At 41.7% G+C, this 15,301-nt stretch overlaps 1 protein-coding gene across 16 annotated transcripts in view; it reads right to left on the reverse strand.

Annotated features, from left to right (window-relative positions):
* Positions 1 to 15,301, reverse strand: part of ADGRL3 (adhesion G protein-coupled receptor L3) — a 524,012-nt gene that overhangs the window by 67,760 nt on the left and 440,951 nt on the right. For all 16 annotated transcript variants that reach the window (XM_083419414.1, XM_083419412.1, XM_083419411.1 and 13 more), the window contains 2 exons: positions 12,101 to 12,269; positions 5,569 to 5,694 (listed from right to left, as the gene is read on the reverse strand). In XM_083419414.1, the coding sequence (XP_083275540.1) occupies positions 5,569 to 5,694; positions 12,101 to 12,269 (295 nt within the window). The remainder of the gene's footprint in view (positions 1 to 5,568; positions 5,695 to 12,100; positions 12,270 to 15,301) is intronic.

Consider the following 15,301-nt stretch of genomic DNA (forward strand, 5'->3'; position numbering starts at 1 on the left):
GAAGTGGACTCATGAAGATTGGAGCTGCTTTGGAACCTCATGTTTAAGACTGTTTAAGAACTCACGGACGCTGCAAAGCAGATCTCTTGCTATTGGCAGGGAGAAATGCAATCTAAGCACCTCATGAGTATAAAATTTGCTTAGAATCTAGGATAAATTTGGAAAGAGAAGTAGTCAAGTTAAATCATTAACAGCAGCTTTAATATTTTGCGGGAATTTTAAACTCAGTGGAGAACTGGGTTCCTTTATAATATGAACAATATGCGCTATCTTTTTTGGTATATCAAAACCAGGGCCATGAAAATCTGATTATATAACGATAACACCACTATGATGAATGAGCAGCCATCACCATACGTCAACCCGTCACTAAAGTCGGATTCAGAAATTAACTGATCAGGGTTAACAATTTAGATAAAAATCTTGTTCCTAGAATATATCAGATTTTATGGAGTTTTCTTGAAGAAATGGATCAAAGGTAAAGTGTTATGATTGTCTGCAAGGCAGCATTTTATGAAATTACTCATTTTGATATTTGGGAATAGTTTTAGAATTACTGTGAAAAAACCTTGTTATGTTCTAGACTATGAGAGAATTGTTTTTTAAGTGCATGACTAGAAGGTAGAGTCATAAACTACATAATGTAGCCATAAAATATATAAGATTACAGGAACATAAAACCTCATTCTGGAAATGTAAAAAGGAATAAGATAATTTTGCGGCATTTGATGCTGTATATGTAGAAATGTCAGCAGAAGATTAATGTGGTAACTGCAAGGAAGACTGAGTGGGTTACATCTTTCTTAATATTTTTACTTTCACTAAGCACATACTCCCTTTATTATTAACCGAATGTTTCGGTTTTCGAACCCAGAAGTAATTGCTTCCGTTTCTGAACGCGCCTCGGAAGTCAAACAGCTTCTCAATTTTCTCAATTGAATTTTCTGACCGGCCATTGCACCTCGGTTGTTAAACGTTTCGGTCTTTGGGAAAGGATTATATTAGACAACTGAGGTTCCACTGTATATGATTCCTTCAGCCTGAAATGTCTGTGCAAAATTTCGGACAGTCACAGATATTCCCACATTTGCTGAGTGGGAAAATAAATTGCATGCCATCTCTTCTAAACTTCTCTAATAACAGGATAAAAGAGAGAGGAAATTCTGTAACATACTTGTTCATAATTGGGCTATTTTTATTATTGACAGAATACATCTCACATATCTACAAACATAAGTTTTTTGGAGTAACTTCACGGCTTCTTAAATATGATAACTGTATGATTTGAACAATGTTATTTTATGTAAAATGTCATGTGGCCAGCATGACTAAATCGCTTCTGGCGAACCAGAGCAGCGCATGGAAGCGCCGTTTACCTTCCCTCGGCCAATAAAGCGAAATGAGCGCCGCAACCTCAGAGTCGGTCACGACTGGACCTAATGGTCAGGGGTTCATTTACCCTTTACCTTTATATGCCCCATACGCCCTTCGAAAGGGCGATTATTGTGGAACTTCCTTCTGGATCATCTTTGCCATGATGGACCTTCATTACTATCTTTTAAGTGCCTTGCAAAACCTGCTTCTCACAAACATTTGATGCCGTTTAAATGTTTTGATGGCTTATGCGTTTGTTCCCTTGTAGAAGCGACTCGCCACAGCTGTTTTGGTTTATCTAAGGCATTTTAGAACTGTCTTTTGGGCCCCTCTTCTTTGAATTTGTTCTGAGGTTTTGAGCTTGGGATAAGTGATTGTGCTGTGACAGCCACTCCAGACACCAGAAGAAACATCTCTCAGCTGACATATTTGGGTATGAATTAAGCATGTCGCCTCTATTACACAGATGCAGATCACAACAGCCTTACTAAGAATTTAATGGTTACTCCCTGTGTGTTTTAGTTCAAAGCTAAATTGGTGAGGTGTCAGATATAATTACATCTATTAGCAGCACAGACTGAATTTGTGTTTCCTTTCTATTGATTAAGTTGTAAGCTGCAGTGTTTTATATGAACTGCCCTTCATAAATCTGTTTCTGTGCATTACTGCATAAAAAGCTAAACCTGGCACTAGAAGCAGATAATGGAGTGTGTTCTCAGTAGCTCAGAGTAAACAAGCTGAGGTCAGAGTTTTCAAAGAAGGGTATGTAACCCCCAGAGTGTTGCAAAAACATTAGATGGAGCTGGACAGATTTCAGTTCAAGCACCAGGCTGACTGATTAAATATAGGTGCAAAAGCCACCTGAGGGCAAAAATCCACTGCAGCGCCTGATAATAGGATTTAAATCCACCAATAGGAAGAGGAAAATGGAAGACTCTCCAACGTTTCAGAGCTCAAAATAGGGGCATTTCTGTATACTGCTACCATCTCCACATCCTGAAGACTGGCCAGTTCCTTATGACATTGCCTGTTTTTATATTTTACTTACGTTTATCGTGATTTCGTATTTGCTGCACACCACCTATATGCCTTCCATATGTTAGCAATATTTAAGTAGTATTTTTTAAAATAAATTTTATAAATACTTAAAAATAATTTTGTAAGTTAGATTTTATATTACACAGACCAAAGACAAATACATGCTGCCTGAATTCAAATAAGGAAACTATATGATGAGGGGGTAAAGTAAGAATAACATTGAATGAAATGTACAAATATATGCAAATCTACAAGTTGTTGCAAATTTCTCCACATTCACATTATGGGGTATAAGAGACCAGAAAGGTTGATCATTCATGGACAACCTAAAATGCCACATTGCACATTGGTTCAGCTTGTCCTCTTAAGGTGCACAAATAATTAATGATTTTCTCAGAAACTGCAATAAAGAAAGGGGTTTTTTTTTGTACCAGTTCTCTAAAGTGATTGATGAAGCATCTTTCCAGCCCAATGAAATAACCAGGCATGCTGCTACCAATGAAACTATTAAAAGTTTCCCAAAAACTCAGCACTTGCTCCCTCAAATAGAGATAATAATCCTAACTTAGGAACCCAAAACCACACTGTGCCCTGTGACGGCATTAATCTCTACAACTACCTGTTCCCAGAAGATTTTTTACTGCTGGGCAGGTCCGTTGGAGGTGCCAGTGGGTACACCTTTCATTACATTTCCATCAACAGAGCATTACCGCTACCCTGAATGTGGACCATTAAAACTGGTGTACAGTAATACCAATGCCACGCCACATTTGACTCAAGTGATCTGACTCCCATTCTTCCCCCATATATGTTTCTTCCTCCACATCTTGCGTGCCTTCCTCCTTCTCAGACTGCCCTGACTCTTCCTCCTCCTTCTCCTGTCCTGGCTCCTGCCTTGCAGGTAGCACCAAACCCCATCCATCGCTGGTCCACTCTCCTGAGTCACTCCCCTGGTCTCCTGCCTCTATCCCATACTATTCAGACACCTGCCAATCCCTGACACCTCAGATCCTAAATCCTTTCCCATTTCATAGACCGAATTGAGGCCAATAATTTTGAGTTCTTATTCCCAAATTCACAACACTTTCGGTTCAAATATCTTCCAATTTCTAAGGCTTAAAGAGACCACTGTTTACCTTCAAAGACTCTATGGACCCTATAGGTTCTGGAAGATTTATGTCTTCTCTCTAACTTCTTATTGTAATCAGATACGTAGCGGAAGGAAATCTTTCTCAGTTTGATAGATTCACTAGTTGCCAGCCCCTGAAGCACCAACTTCATGGCACTGCAGACTAATGAGCACTTTCAGCCTTAAGATCTAAATATTCTGCCAGTCTATCATGGTGGATTTGCACAGTGCTCTGATGGGTTCATAGGTCTGAATTAAAATACCAAATAGGAGAACTGCACACTGGGCCATGAATCTGAAACAATATCTAGACCAGCACATTGGACTGAGATCTTTCGGAAGCCTATGGTAGCTTGGCAAATTCCATGTAACAAAGAGCTTTCAGGCAATAGGCAGTCTGTTCTTAAGAGAGAACAATATGTGAAATCAAATTCGATAGCATGTAATCCCTGCCACACAGCCTTCAGTTTGTAGGTGTGTAAAAGGTCTGCAAGTCTTCTTTATCTTTAGTAAACTCCTTCTCACCCCTCTCACCTATGATCCACTTCCTCCCAAGGAATCTCCACCAATCAAAAGTTCATCTTCTTTAAATGCTTCTGAAATTTACAATGTGTTTGAGCAATGCCCACTCTAGAATAGGGCTGATTAGAATGATGCTCTTCAAAGTAGCCATGGTGCAGGGTAAATTTTATAAATAAATAAAAGATCACAGCCTGAATTTCTCTACCATGGTCCAAACATTTCTGAAGGCTCTTTTCTACCCATTGTTTGATGTATTCATAGCCTGACCTACACTCAGTTCAAAGTAAAGTGGGTGTTTAAAGATACTAGAAAAACCTAATGGTCCTCTATGTTCCCAATCATTCAAAAATGAATGAAGTATGTGATTTGGCATGCTGTACATTAGAGTGAATGTGCATGGATTGACTTAAATATGCGCTAAAAAAAGAGAGATGTACCTGCTCATCCTCACTCAAGATATTTTACTTTTAAAAAAGAGTGGGGCAGAAAATGCTAACAAAATTTGAGGTTGCATATAACATGTGAACGTAGATTTCCCAGGGTCAAGTTCCAGAAAATAAGATTTGCTCATGATAAACACAGTGGGTCAGTTAGAGTTAGGATTTGTTGGAGCAGTTATAAGAGGAGTAGGGGCTGGGCCCCAGGAAAGGAGGATTAATAAACTATATATCTCATCAAATGCATATATTGCTTCACAACAATGCTCTCAACCCTGGCCTGAGGACTTTGACAGATATACATGGATAAAGCAGCTTCCATTTCCAAAACACATACCCTCCAACTTTTCTCCAATGAAAATAGGGACATCCCATTCCATAATGATAAGTTTACTATTTATGCCTCACACGTCTTACTGGGTTGCCCCAGTCACTCTGGGCAGCTTCCAACATATATAATAACATAATAAAACATTAAACATTTTAAAAATCCTTCCCTATATAAGATTGCTTTCAGACGGCATGGGGGGGGGATAACTCCATACCCTCCAACATTTATCCAATGAAAATAGGGACATCCTAAGGAAAAGTAGGAAATTCCGGGATCAAATCAGAAATCGGGACAGTTTCTCTAAAATCAGGGACGTCCCTGGAAAATAGGGACATTTGGAGGGTGTGAAAACAGAGCCAAAATGTTTTCTAGAAACAGTTCTCTAGATCATCGGCATCATCATCAGGTCATATTTTTCAACTCACCTGAAAGTGACAGTCAATTGTGTAGGAAGGTGGTGATGAGAAGATTTGATGTGATGATGACATGGCTTGGGGGAAGTAATTCCACACATTATGGGTGGTAGGGATGCCATCTTCAGTGGAGAATATCATATCCAACTCAAATGATCTTCCTCTAGCAATAAAAGTGCAACCACAACCTCGCGGTGTCATGGCCATAAGCAGAGCTAGGTTCTCAGATACGGGATGGAGGTATAATGATTATGCCTCAGCACTAAACTATATTGGCATGACAAACTCTCCAGACCCCCCTTCAAGCCAAAGGAAACTACTTACCTGTGAGCCTGTGGAATATCGTCCTGGTGTCCGTGACCCAGATGTTTTTCCTGAGCCAATGGAGCTCTCTGTACTTTTCCCGCTACAGCAATGCGTACGCAGGCATTTCCCATATTCTTTGCGCACCTAAGCAATCAAATGGCAATATACGTGAGAAGGAAACCCAATTTTTCAGCTTCAAAAATTGATTTTGCATGCGCACACGAAGAGAAATGCATTAAAGTAGCCATTGCTTCTGTATACCTATGACATCTGACAATTTTACATTTTAACACACACTGAGGACCTAAGGGATTTGTTTCTGAGATGTTCACCAACAACGTCAAACTAAAGTACTGTAATGCAAGATAAATGGGTAATTACATTTATGACTGAAAATCAGCATTACTTAAATTACATGTGAACTGGCACTTAGGTGATTTCTTTTGCTTTCTGGCATGGGTATATAAAAAAGAAAAGTCTATATTACACATACAAAGAGAAAGGAAAACTTTTTTTCAGTTTTCTTTTGCCTTCCTGTGAGAATATATGACCTCTGCACCTGTGAATATTTGCCATGGATGGCATTTCATTTTGGGCCACCACTTCTCCCAAGTTATATTTTCTCACAGAAATGAAGAATTTTAGACAACTGATTAAGAGCCATTGGTATTGACAGGCTTACCAACATGTTTAGAGTTGATAAGCATGGTCCTCAAAAGTGAAAAAGTATGAAGAACAGCCATGAAATGAATGAATAATACTAAATGCCTAAAGGTTTGCCCCGGCCAGCATTATTTTGTGCAATCAGCTACAGAGAAGTCTCATGCTTCATCATCACTATTCTTATTCAAATATTCATATCCTGCCTCTCAAGTAACAAATTCTTCCAAACTGGCTAAATAAAAACATCAGCATTTAGTCCTCAGAAACCTTCTCATAGCTGGTTGTAGACGGCCCTGTTATACTCTCCCCCTGGCAGGGGCAGACTTATTTTGTGTGAGGGCAAAATAAATATGGCTCCCCCCAAATGGAACTTCTCCTTTATGGATCTTCTCAATTTTGTGAGCCCTGTGCAGGGAAACCACCTTCACCGCCCTATATCTGGCACCGCCTCTGGCTCCCACGACTGGAATATATGTATTATTGTGTATGTTTTATATAGTGAAGCTGTGGTAATTTACCCACTGACATAGGTTGTCTTTCAAATTGCTGATTTATTTTGTCTACATTGTGATCCTACAATGTGGATACTAGTTGAGCGCTGGAAGGATCCTGCATCTTAGTATAATCAAATTAAGTGTCTTTACACCTCAAGAATCCCATTGTAACAATGGCTACAAGCACAAGGAGCTGCTAAGAGGCACACAGCTGTAACAAGAATATATTGATAATGAGAGGAAGTTTGCCATAAAGTGTGCATTTCAGCAAGGCTTAGAAAGAACAACATAGCACAAAAATAGTAATCACTGCATGGAAGAATGCTATAAGTCAGGGGTTGTCAACCTGGTCCCTACAGCCCACTAGTGGGTGTTTCAGGATTTCAGGTGGGTGGTAAGGAAATTTACCATCAAGAAAGATGCATTAGTGGGTGGTAGGTATAAAAAGGTTGACTACCAACAAAGGTTCGTATAGTTCAAGCTATGGTTTTCCCAGTAGTGATGTATGGAAGTGAGAGCTGGACCATAAAGAAGGCTGATCGCCAAAGAATGGATACTTTTGAATTCTGGTGCTGGAGGAGACTCTTGAGAGTCCCATGGACTGCAAGAAAATCAAACGTCTCCATTCTGAAGGAAATCAGCCCTGAGTGCTCACTGGAAGGACAGATCGTGAAGCTGAGGCTCCAAGACTTTGGCCACCTCATGAGAAGAGAAGGCTCCCTGGAAAAGACCCTGATGTTGGGAAAGATGGAGGGCACAAGGAGAAGGGGACAACAGAGGACGAGATGGGGGGGACAGTGTTCTCGAAGCGTCGAACATGAGTTTGACCAAGCTGCGGGAGGCAGTGGAAGAGAGGAGTGCCTGGTGTGCTCTGGTCCAGGAGGTCACGAAGAGTCGGACACGACTAAACAACATCATCATCCAACCATTGGGCAGGGATGGCCTGTCCTGTTTTGCTGCCTGCGGCTTACCAGGGTTGCATGGCTGCAGGTTCTGGGTTAAGGCAAGGGATCGCAAGAGGTCCACTTCCCCTTGCTTCTCTGGCAGCATCAGTGGTAGCAGGCCATGGGAGAAGCCAGGAGAAGTGGCCGGGGTGGCAAGATCTCGCCGGAACCCATTGCTGCCCTTTGGGATTCTGCTGCCCAAGATGGCTGCCTCAGTCTGCCATTGGGAGTTGGAAACTTGGCATTATCTTTCGCAAATCATCTGGCAATCTACCAGTCTATCTACTGATAAATCCCAATCTCGCTTCTACCCACCCTGGCCTACAAAAACCTCACAGTGTTGCCATGAGGTACTGGACCCCTACTGCAGGTTGCGCCGAAGCTGAGGGAGCAGCTTACAAGAACTGTGCATTATTATCCGTTGCTTTTATCTCCTCATTGCTGGTTAGGCTGAGGATAACTGCTGTTGGTTGAAGGGTTGCTGGGAGAGAGCAAGAGAGAGAGAGACTGCAGAAAGGTTTTAGCAGCCCTGCATTGTTATATTTCAGGCTAGCGGTGGCTAAATTGTCCCCCTGGACACCCTTCTAGGTCAAATCAAGCACTCAATTGCACACAGAAGCCTCATGCTCCATTGACTTGAAAACCAACCGGTTGCCCTTTTAAAATGTTCAAAAGCTAAAAAAGGAAGCTTTCCCCCACAGGAAGTCAGACCCAAATTAGAGCAGGGACCCCTGCCTTTGAAGCTAACTTTTCTTCAGTCCTCTCAGGTTCAGGTAAGCATCTGCATGTCAGGGATAGATGGCAGTATTTTATAGCAGGGCCCAGCTTTCTTTTTTCTTTAATTCAGCAGCATTGTGGATATTTTTCTTTCAACAAACTTTAAAGCGTGCATCCTAACAAACGCACATGAAGCATATAGTAAATTTAATATGAAATTCACTTCTTTCAAAAAGTAACAGGGCAGAAATATTTTTTAAAAGGGGGTGGAGGACCTCTCTTAAGAACAAAATCAGTGAGGATACAGTTCTCAAGTTTCCAGTCACTATGCTCCTTGATTTGCTGTGCTTCAGTGAAAAGCCATGGAGAAGTGCCATGAGGTACCATGGGCTTTTTTTCTGATCAGGAGACACAGGAGAAAAGTTTAATGGAAAGGAAAACATGTATTAATGTCAGCCAACTGGGCCAGCTTAACTCCACATCCACCAATATTCTGAAAAACTCTACATGTGCGTGAGGCACGAAAACCAGAACTCTCTTTTGTAGGGGCATAAATGTTCTGAGAAATGGGAGGAAAGGTTTCAGCGCAGCACTGTAATAAACCAATTATAACCATCAAGAGGAAAATGGGATGATTATCGCTACTTCTCTGTAATTTTGTTTAGCCCAAAGAGCACGCTTGGTGTTCGCATGGATTACTAGGAGCTATTATTATCAGCAGGATTTGTAATGTACTATCCCATGACACATTTTTTAAAATGTGGAGAAATATAGAATAGGAGTTAGCAGAAAGTAGGTGCAGGGCTGGGAAAAGGGATAAAAATGAGTTCATCAAGTGGAGTTCCCAGATTATTCCTATGGTTCAACAATTTCAAACGTTACTTGGGAGGAAATTTGCAAAGGGAGTATCATAGAATTGTGCAGCTGGTAGGGACCACGAGGGTCATCTAGTCCAACCCCCTGCAACGTAGGAAACTTTTGCCCAACGTGGAATTAGAACTCACAACCCTAAGATTAAGACTCTCATGCTCTACCAACTGTGCTATCCCAGACAAAGAACTAATGGAGAGCATTAAGAAGAATAAGTGAGACTTATGTTGCAAAGTGGAACACCCATGTTCTTTTCCACTCCCCTTCCTTCCAGTTTTATGCGCCCAACAGTCAGCCGGTGTTCTGTATCCACTGTTCATGCTCAGCTCTCATTGAGCTGGGGGTTTGTTTTGGTACTTCTGCAAACCTTGGCCTTCCCTAAGCCTGCTCGTTCCTCCTGCCTGCATGAGAATGGTGGCAACATTAAGTACCATCACTTGGAGAATTACTTTGCTATAAGCATGTAGGCTGAGCTGAGACAGTATAGGTTGCATTTCAAGATGACATTTCAGAAAGTACAATATAGATGTAAATTGGTGTACTGAAGTCCTATGCATATTATCAGCCAAATCAAAGAGAACCTGTGCATTTTGCTGCCTGGAAAGGAGTATAAAATATATCTCTTCTCACCCCCCACAATGCTACAGTCAATAATTTGAAAAGTCTTGTTGTGCCAGACACCGATTCCTACTTTTTAGAGTTGGCTCCTGGTTTTTCTTAAGAGTTAAGCCAACAAACCAGCTAGTAGGTTCCCTTTGGCCCCATTTCTTTCTCTAATCGTGCTCCTGGCATGTTTAGCCTGGAGAAGAGGAGGTTAAGGGGTGATATGATAGCCATGTTCAAATATATAAAAGGATGTCACATAGAGGAGGGAGAAAGGTTGTTTTCTGCTTGCTCCAGAGAAGCGGACACGGAGCAATGGATCCAAACTACAAGAAAGAAGATTCCACCTAAACATTAGGAAGAACTTCCTGACAGGAAGAGCTGTTTGACAGTGGAATTTGCTGCCAAGGAGTGTGGTGGAGTCTCCTTCTTTGGAGGTCTTTAAGCAGAGGCTTGACAACCATATGTCAGGAGTGCTCTGATGGTGTTTCCTGCTTGGCAGGGGGTTGGACTCGATGGCCCTGGTGGTCTCTTCCAACTCTAGGATTCTATGATTCTATGATTCCTGTTTCTCCCACCGGCTCCACATACTTGGGCAGCTGAAGAATTGGGACCTGGCAGCTCAAGAGTCAAGAGGAGGCGTTGTGGGGCCCAGAGAATCCGGTGGAAGAACTAAAACAACAACGATGCTCAGTTGCTGTCTGCATTTACAAGTCTATCACCACTGCTTAATGCCATCTATATATGATACCCTGCAACTATAGGCCAATGCAATCCAGACAATTATTACATATTTTTTGGGGGGAGAAATATGTGCAGAACAGATACCTCGGGAAAGTTTGCTAAGCCACATAAGATATGCATTATATCTTCAAAAAACTGAGCACACAGAAGAACTTCTAGAAAATATTTGCCCATTTTAATAATGAGGAACATAAACTCAAATTTCTTATTATCTTAGGAGTCTAAGAGATTATATCATATACAACCTTTCCTCTTTCTTTACTGCACATGTGGAAATGAACAGGGGTGTGCTAATACCCTATCCAGCTTGTAAACTTCCCAGGTGTATATTGTTTTTAAATATATATTTTTTATCCTGAGCATTCGTTAAGGAGCTGAGGGGCTGTATATTTTATTCTCCTGGTTCACAACAAACCTGTAAAGAGGCGGCTAACCTCTGCCACACAGTGATCTTCATGACCAAAGAGGGATTTGAAATGAGGTCGCCACTGTCCTAGCCTGACACACTTTCCATTCCTGCACACTGCCTTTCATTTGGCCGACTACTGCTGGAAACAGAATGTTAGAATGGATGGGGAGTATTTTTATATCCTGTCTTTTTTTCTGCCAAGGAAACAAAGGTGACGCACATGTCGTCTCCCTGGCACTGACAACACATAGACCTGCTTAGCTTCAGCAAGGTGGTGAACTCATGTGAGGGTCTGCAACAAATGAATTCACCTAGCACTTTTAGATAACACCCCTTGAAAAATGGTGGATTGCTACCATATCCGTGTTGTTGCAAACAGGCCAGGTTAACTGGAGTTCCAAAACCCAGGAAAAAATTCAGAGGGCATAAATTTGCAGTGTACCCCAAACTTCCATATATAGCTTATATCAGGGGTTGCCTGGGGCTGACAGAAGTTGTAGGCCAACATCTGGAGAGCATCACATTGCTTGTCCCTGGCTCATATCAACACTCTGTATTCAGCAGGAAAAGGTAAAGGACCCCAGGATGGTAAAGTCCAGTCACAGACGACTCTGGGGTTGCGGTGCTCATCTCACTTTCAGGCCGAGGGAGCTGGCATTTGTCCACAGACAGCTTTCCGGGTCATGTGGCCAGCATGACTAAACTGCTTCTGGCGTACTGGAAGTCAGAGCGCATGGAAACACCGTTTACCTTCCTGCTGGAGTGGTACCTATTGATCTACTTGCACTGGTGTGCTTTCGAACTGCTAGGTTGGCAGGAGCTGGGACCAAGCCACAGGAGCTCACCCCGTCATTGCGGGGATTTGAACTGCCGACCTTCTGATCAGCAAGCCCAAGAGGCTCAGTGAAACAACAGTGCCTCCCAGCAGTACCCTCTTGCTTTCGCTGCTGGTTCAGACACATTTGGCCTCACCTCTAATGTGAACCGCCCCAAAGTCCAACCACGGCAACACAAAATGCAAGGCACGGTCAGCCAACATTTGCGGTGGTTGCTAGGCAATGAAATAGCCCCATCACGTCTCTTCACCGTAGAATAATTGTCCTTACCTTTTTCTGGAGGACACAATGGAAAATGAATATAAACATTCCCTGCAGAGAATTGAAAATGGTGAAGAGGTATGCCATGATGACGGTGCTTTCATTAATATACATAAGTCCAAAGGCCCAGGTCAGTCCTAATAGGCAGAGCAGAGCTATTGCACCTATAACCCACGACCTGCGGAGAGAGAGAGAAAGAAAAGAGAAAGACAGAAAGGGAAAGTGTCTTTGATTCATAGAGAAAACAGCACGATGCACAGAACAAGCATTTCATGCTATTCCTTGCGGAGAAGGAAAACGCCGCACACATATTTGCGAATGCGCTTTTTGAATTCAATGCACTTTATTATTATAACTTTGGGGGGGGGAATACACAGATGAAAATGTCATGAGCATGAAAAAGCTTCTTTTAACACACATTTTTAGGCAGCAGCAAATGTTTGTAGCAAATGTTCTGGGGCAGCAGCAGCAGCAGCAGTGTAAATGTAATGAAATATGCAGATGCTACATGATAAGAGGAAAATGCAAAATATTTTGAATTGGCCTCCGTTCCGTCCATGCCTATTGGCTCAGCTCACAATCTTACAAAATCTCCTATGAAAGCCCCATTGAGAAGAATGGGAGCACAATGGCACTCTTGCACAGCTTCCCTTCCACCCAAACTGCCCTCAGGATTATGCTGTAGACTATTTGTTGTGATATTGCACATTATCTGCAGTTCGCTTGGTTTCTCAGTCCTTCGTAAGTGATCTTAATGTGGGGTATCCAACCAAAGTTTACTTAGAGTAGAGCTATTGATATCAATGGACCTAACTCAGCCATGTTCATTTATTTGAATGGATCTACTTTGAGTATAACTTAGTTGAATACCACCCATTGCCTTCCCCCTTCCCAAAAGTTATAGGGAGCCTTGGGGCAGCAGCAGTAGAACAAGCGCTTTTCAAGCCCCCTCACATTTGAAGGCACCCCAAACCCATTTCTTGTAGCAGTTTCAAAATCTTATGATCGCTCCCTGTCAGGGCAAGGAGTAGTTTTAAATTCTGCCTGGCTAAGCTAGAGAAATCTCAGGAATGTTTCTATAGTACTGGAGGATGAAGAATATGCATGATCCCAAAGGGGGGGGGGAGAAAATATTGCGCTTGTCTCTATAAAAAGCAAGAAAAGGAGCTACACACAAGTCAGACTGCTATGCCTAAGAAAATTTTTGAAGTTAATGAGGAATAAACTAGATGTTAGACACAGATGCATTTGAGATTACCTTAATCCCTTCTTTTGAAATCAAATCAGCCAATCAATGCCAGAGAAAATGATGATGATATTGAGATTTTAAACACCAGAGAAAATTGTGATTGTTCTGGGATTGGGAGAGGAAAAAATAGCAGGCTGACAAAGGGTTAAGCAGTCTCCTTTCACTGCCAATTCCTTTCCTTACCATTTCTTGTCCCTCCAGAAGTAAGTAGCTACTTCTGGTTTTAAAATGGACATTGAGTGGGGTGACGTCGTATGGATCTGCATGTAATGCCTATTTTGGCCGGTGTGCAGATAAGGAACCCTAAAGCTTCTTGAGTACACATTAGGTAATCCCAATAAGCATGCAAAGTGTTTTTCCCATAGAAGCAGTCATGGGGCTTCCAGGGGGTGGATTCTAAGACGAGATTAAGATGATCTTAATAGCAGCTAACAACAAATCATGCCAGATCAGTCTAAATATCTGGCTCGGTTGGCGGGGGATTTCACTGAACTTAATACGTTTTGAAGCCAAGTTTTTGATCTTTTCCCACATGATAGTCTCCTAAGGAACCTTCAGAACTGCAGACAAGACGTGATTACGATAAATTAAGTACTCACATGCGTAAAAAATTTGCACTAATTGAGGAACAATTAATGGATCAACAACAGATTAGATAGCGGTCTTATGTGGTTTTATATACAACCATCAGAAGACGGTGCATCTGCAGTGCAGTTGGAAAAGTTTCAAAGGAAACCAGCTGGACTGACCGTAGGAGCAGCAAAACTATTCAAAGCGTTTTGTAGAGTACAGGACAAAATGAGAGAAAGAGGAAGAACCTGGTACAACGACCTGCACCAACAGAATGGTAATTAAAAACGAGAGTTAAAATTAATATGTGGGTTGAAAATTATTATTATTCTGAGACATATGATCAAAATAGAAAGAGGTCATTAGAAATGAGACATTCAAGGAATGCTTTTCCTGGAATACTAATGGGAAATAAAGGAGCTTAATGTCTGGAAAAAATTGGAAGTATACCTTTGGGTTATTTTAAATATTCTGGTGCCTTCTTTGTTTTCAACGGGTCAGGAGCCCCCAACCTACAACCTTGGGGGGTTATTAGAATTAGGATGGCGATTGTGTAGGACTGACTACAGTAAATCTCCTTATAGGAAGACAAATTCCCTGTTCAGACAGTGTGGCAATGCATGTGGATCATGCCTGCTGGCCTGGTCTCAATCTCATACTAGATGTGATGTCTGCAAAGTGGTCTAAAAGGAGGATCCGTACACCTGATCCATATTCTGGGAGGAAATGGAGCTATGTTTGTAGCCCACTGAGCAGACCACTTGCAGAAAATAGTATAAGAGAGCCACGAACGGGCAGAACCAATGGGGACAATTCCAAGCCCCCTCTGCTGTATGGACACCTGACACAAGGCTTAGTTGTCTCTTGGGCACCTGCTTCTTGGGCTGTTTTCTTCCTGCTGTAGTAAGCTTGGCTTATTCGCTCAAGTCAACTTTACTATATTGCACTTTTCTGTGGCATACTGGAATGCATATGTTGCAAAAGATATAGATGGTCTGCAAATGGTCCTGTTTTTCAGTGTGTGTATGTGTGTCTGTCTGTGCCCATGCACGTACACACACACACTGGAGAAAGAGCAATAAGAATCAGATGTGATGACCTTTTGGTCATCGTTGGTTCTACGATTAATCAATGACTGATACAGTTGTCAAGCGGGGGATAAGCTGGCTGCTGGCATTTCAATTGATTCTGATATATTAGAAAGCTGAAATTAATTTTATAGGATAAAGGCAAATGTTACACACAATAAAAGAAAAAGGAATGAACAAGTATAAGAAGAGCCTGCTAGGCATTTTCATCGTAGATAACAATTTAGGAGGGGGTTATGGGTAACAAACAACACAAGTTAACAATATGTTGCTGTGAAACTACAGGCTAATGTCATTGAGGAG

This window comes from Podarcis tiliguerta (assembly GCF_965153285.1).
Source record: "Podarcis tiliguerta genome assembly, chromosome: 17".
Lineage (NCBI taxonomy): Eukaryota > Metazoa > Chordata > Lepidosauria > Squamata > Lacertidae > Podarcis > Podarcis tiliguerta.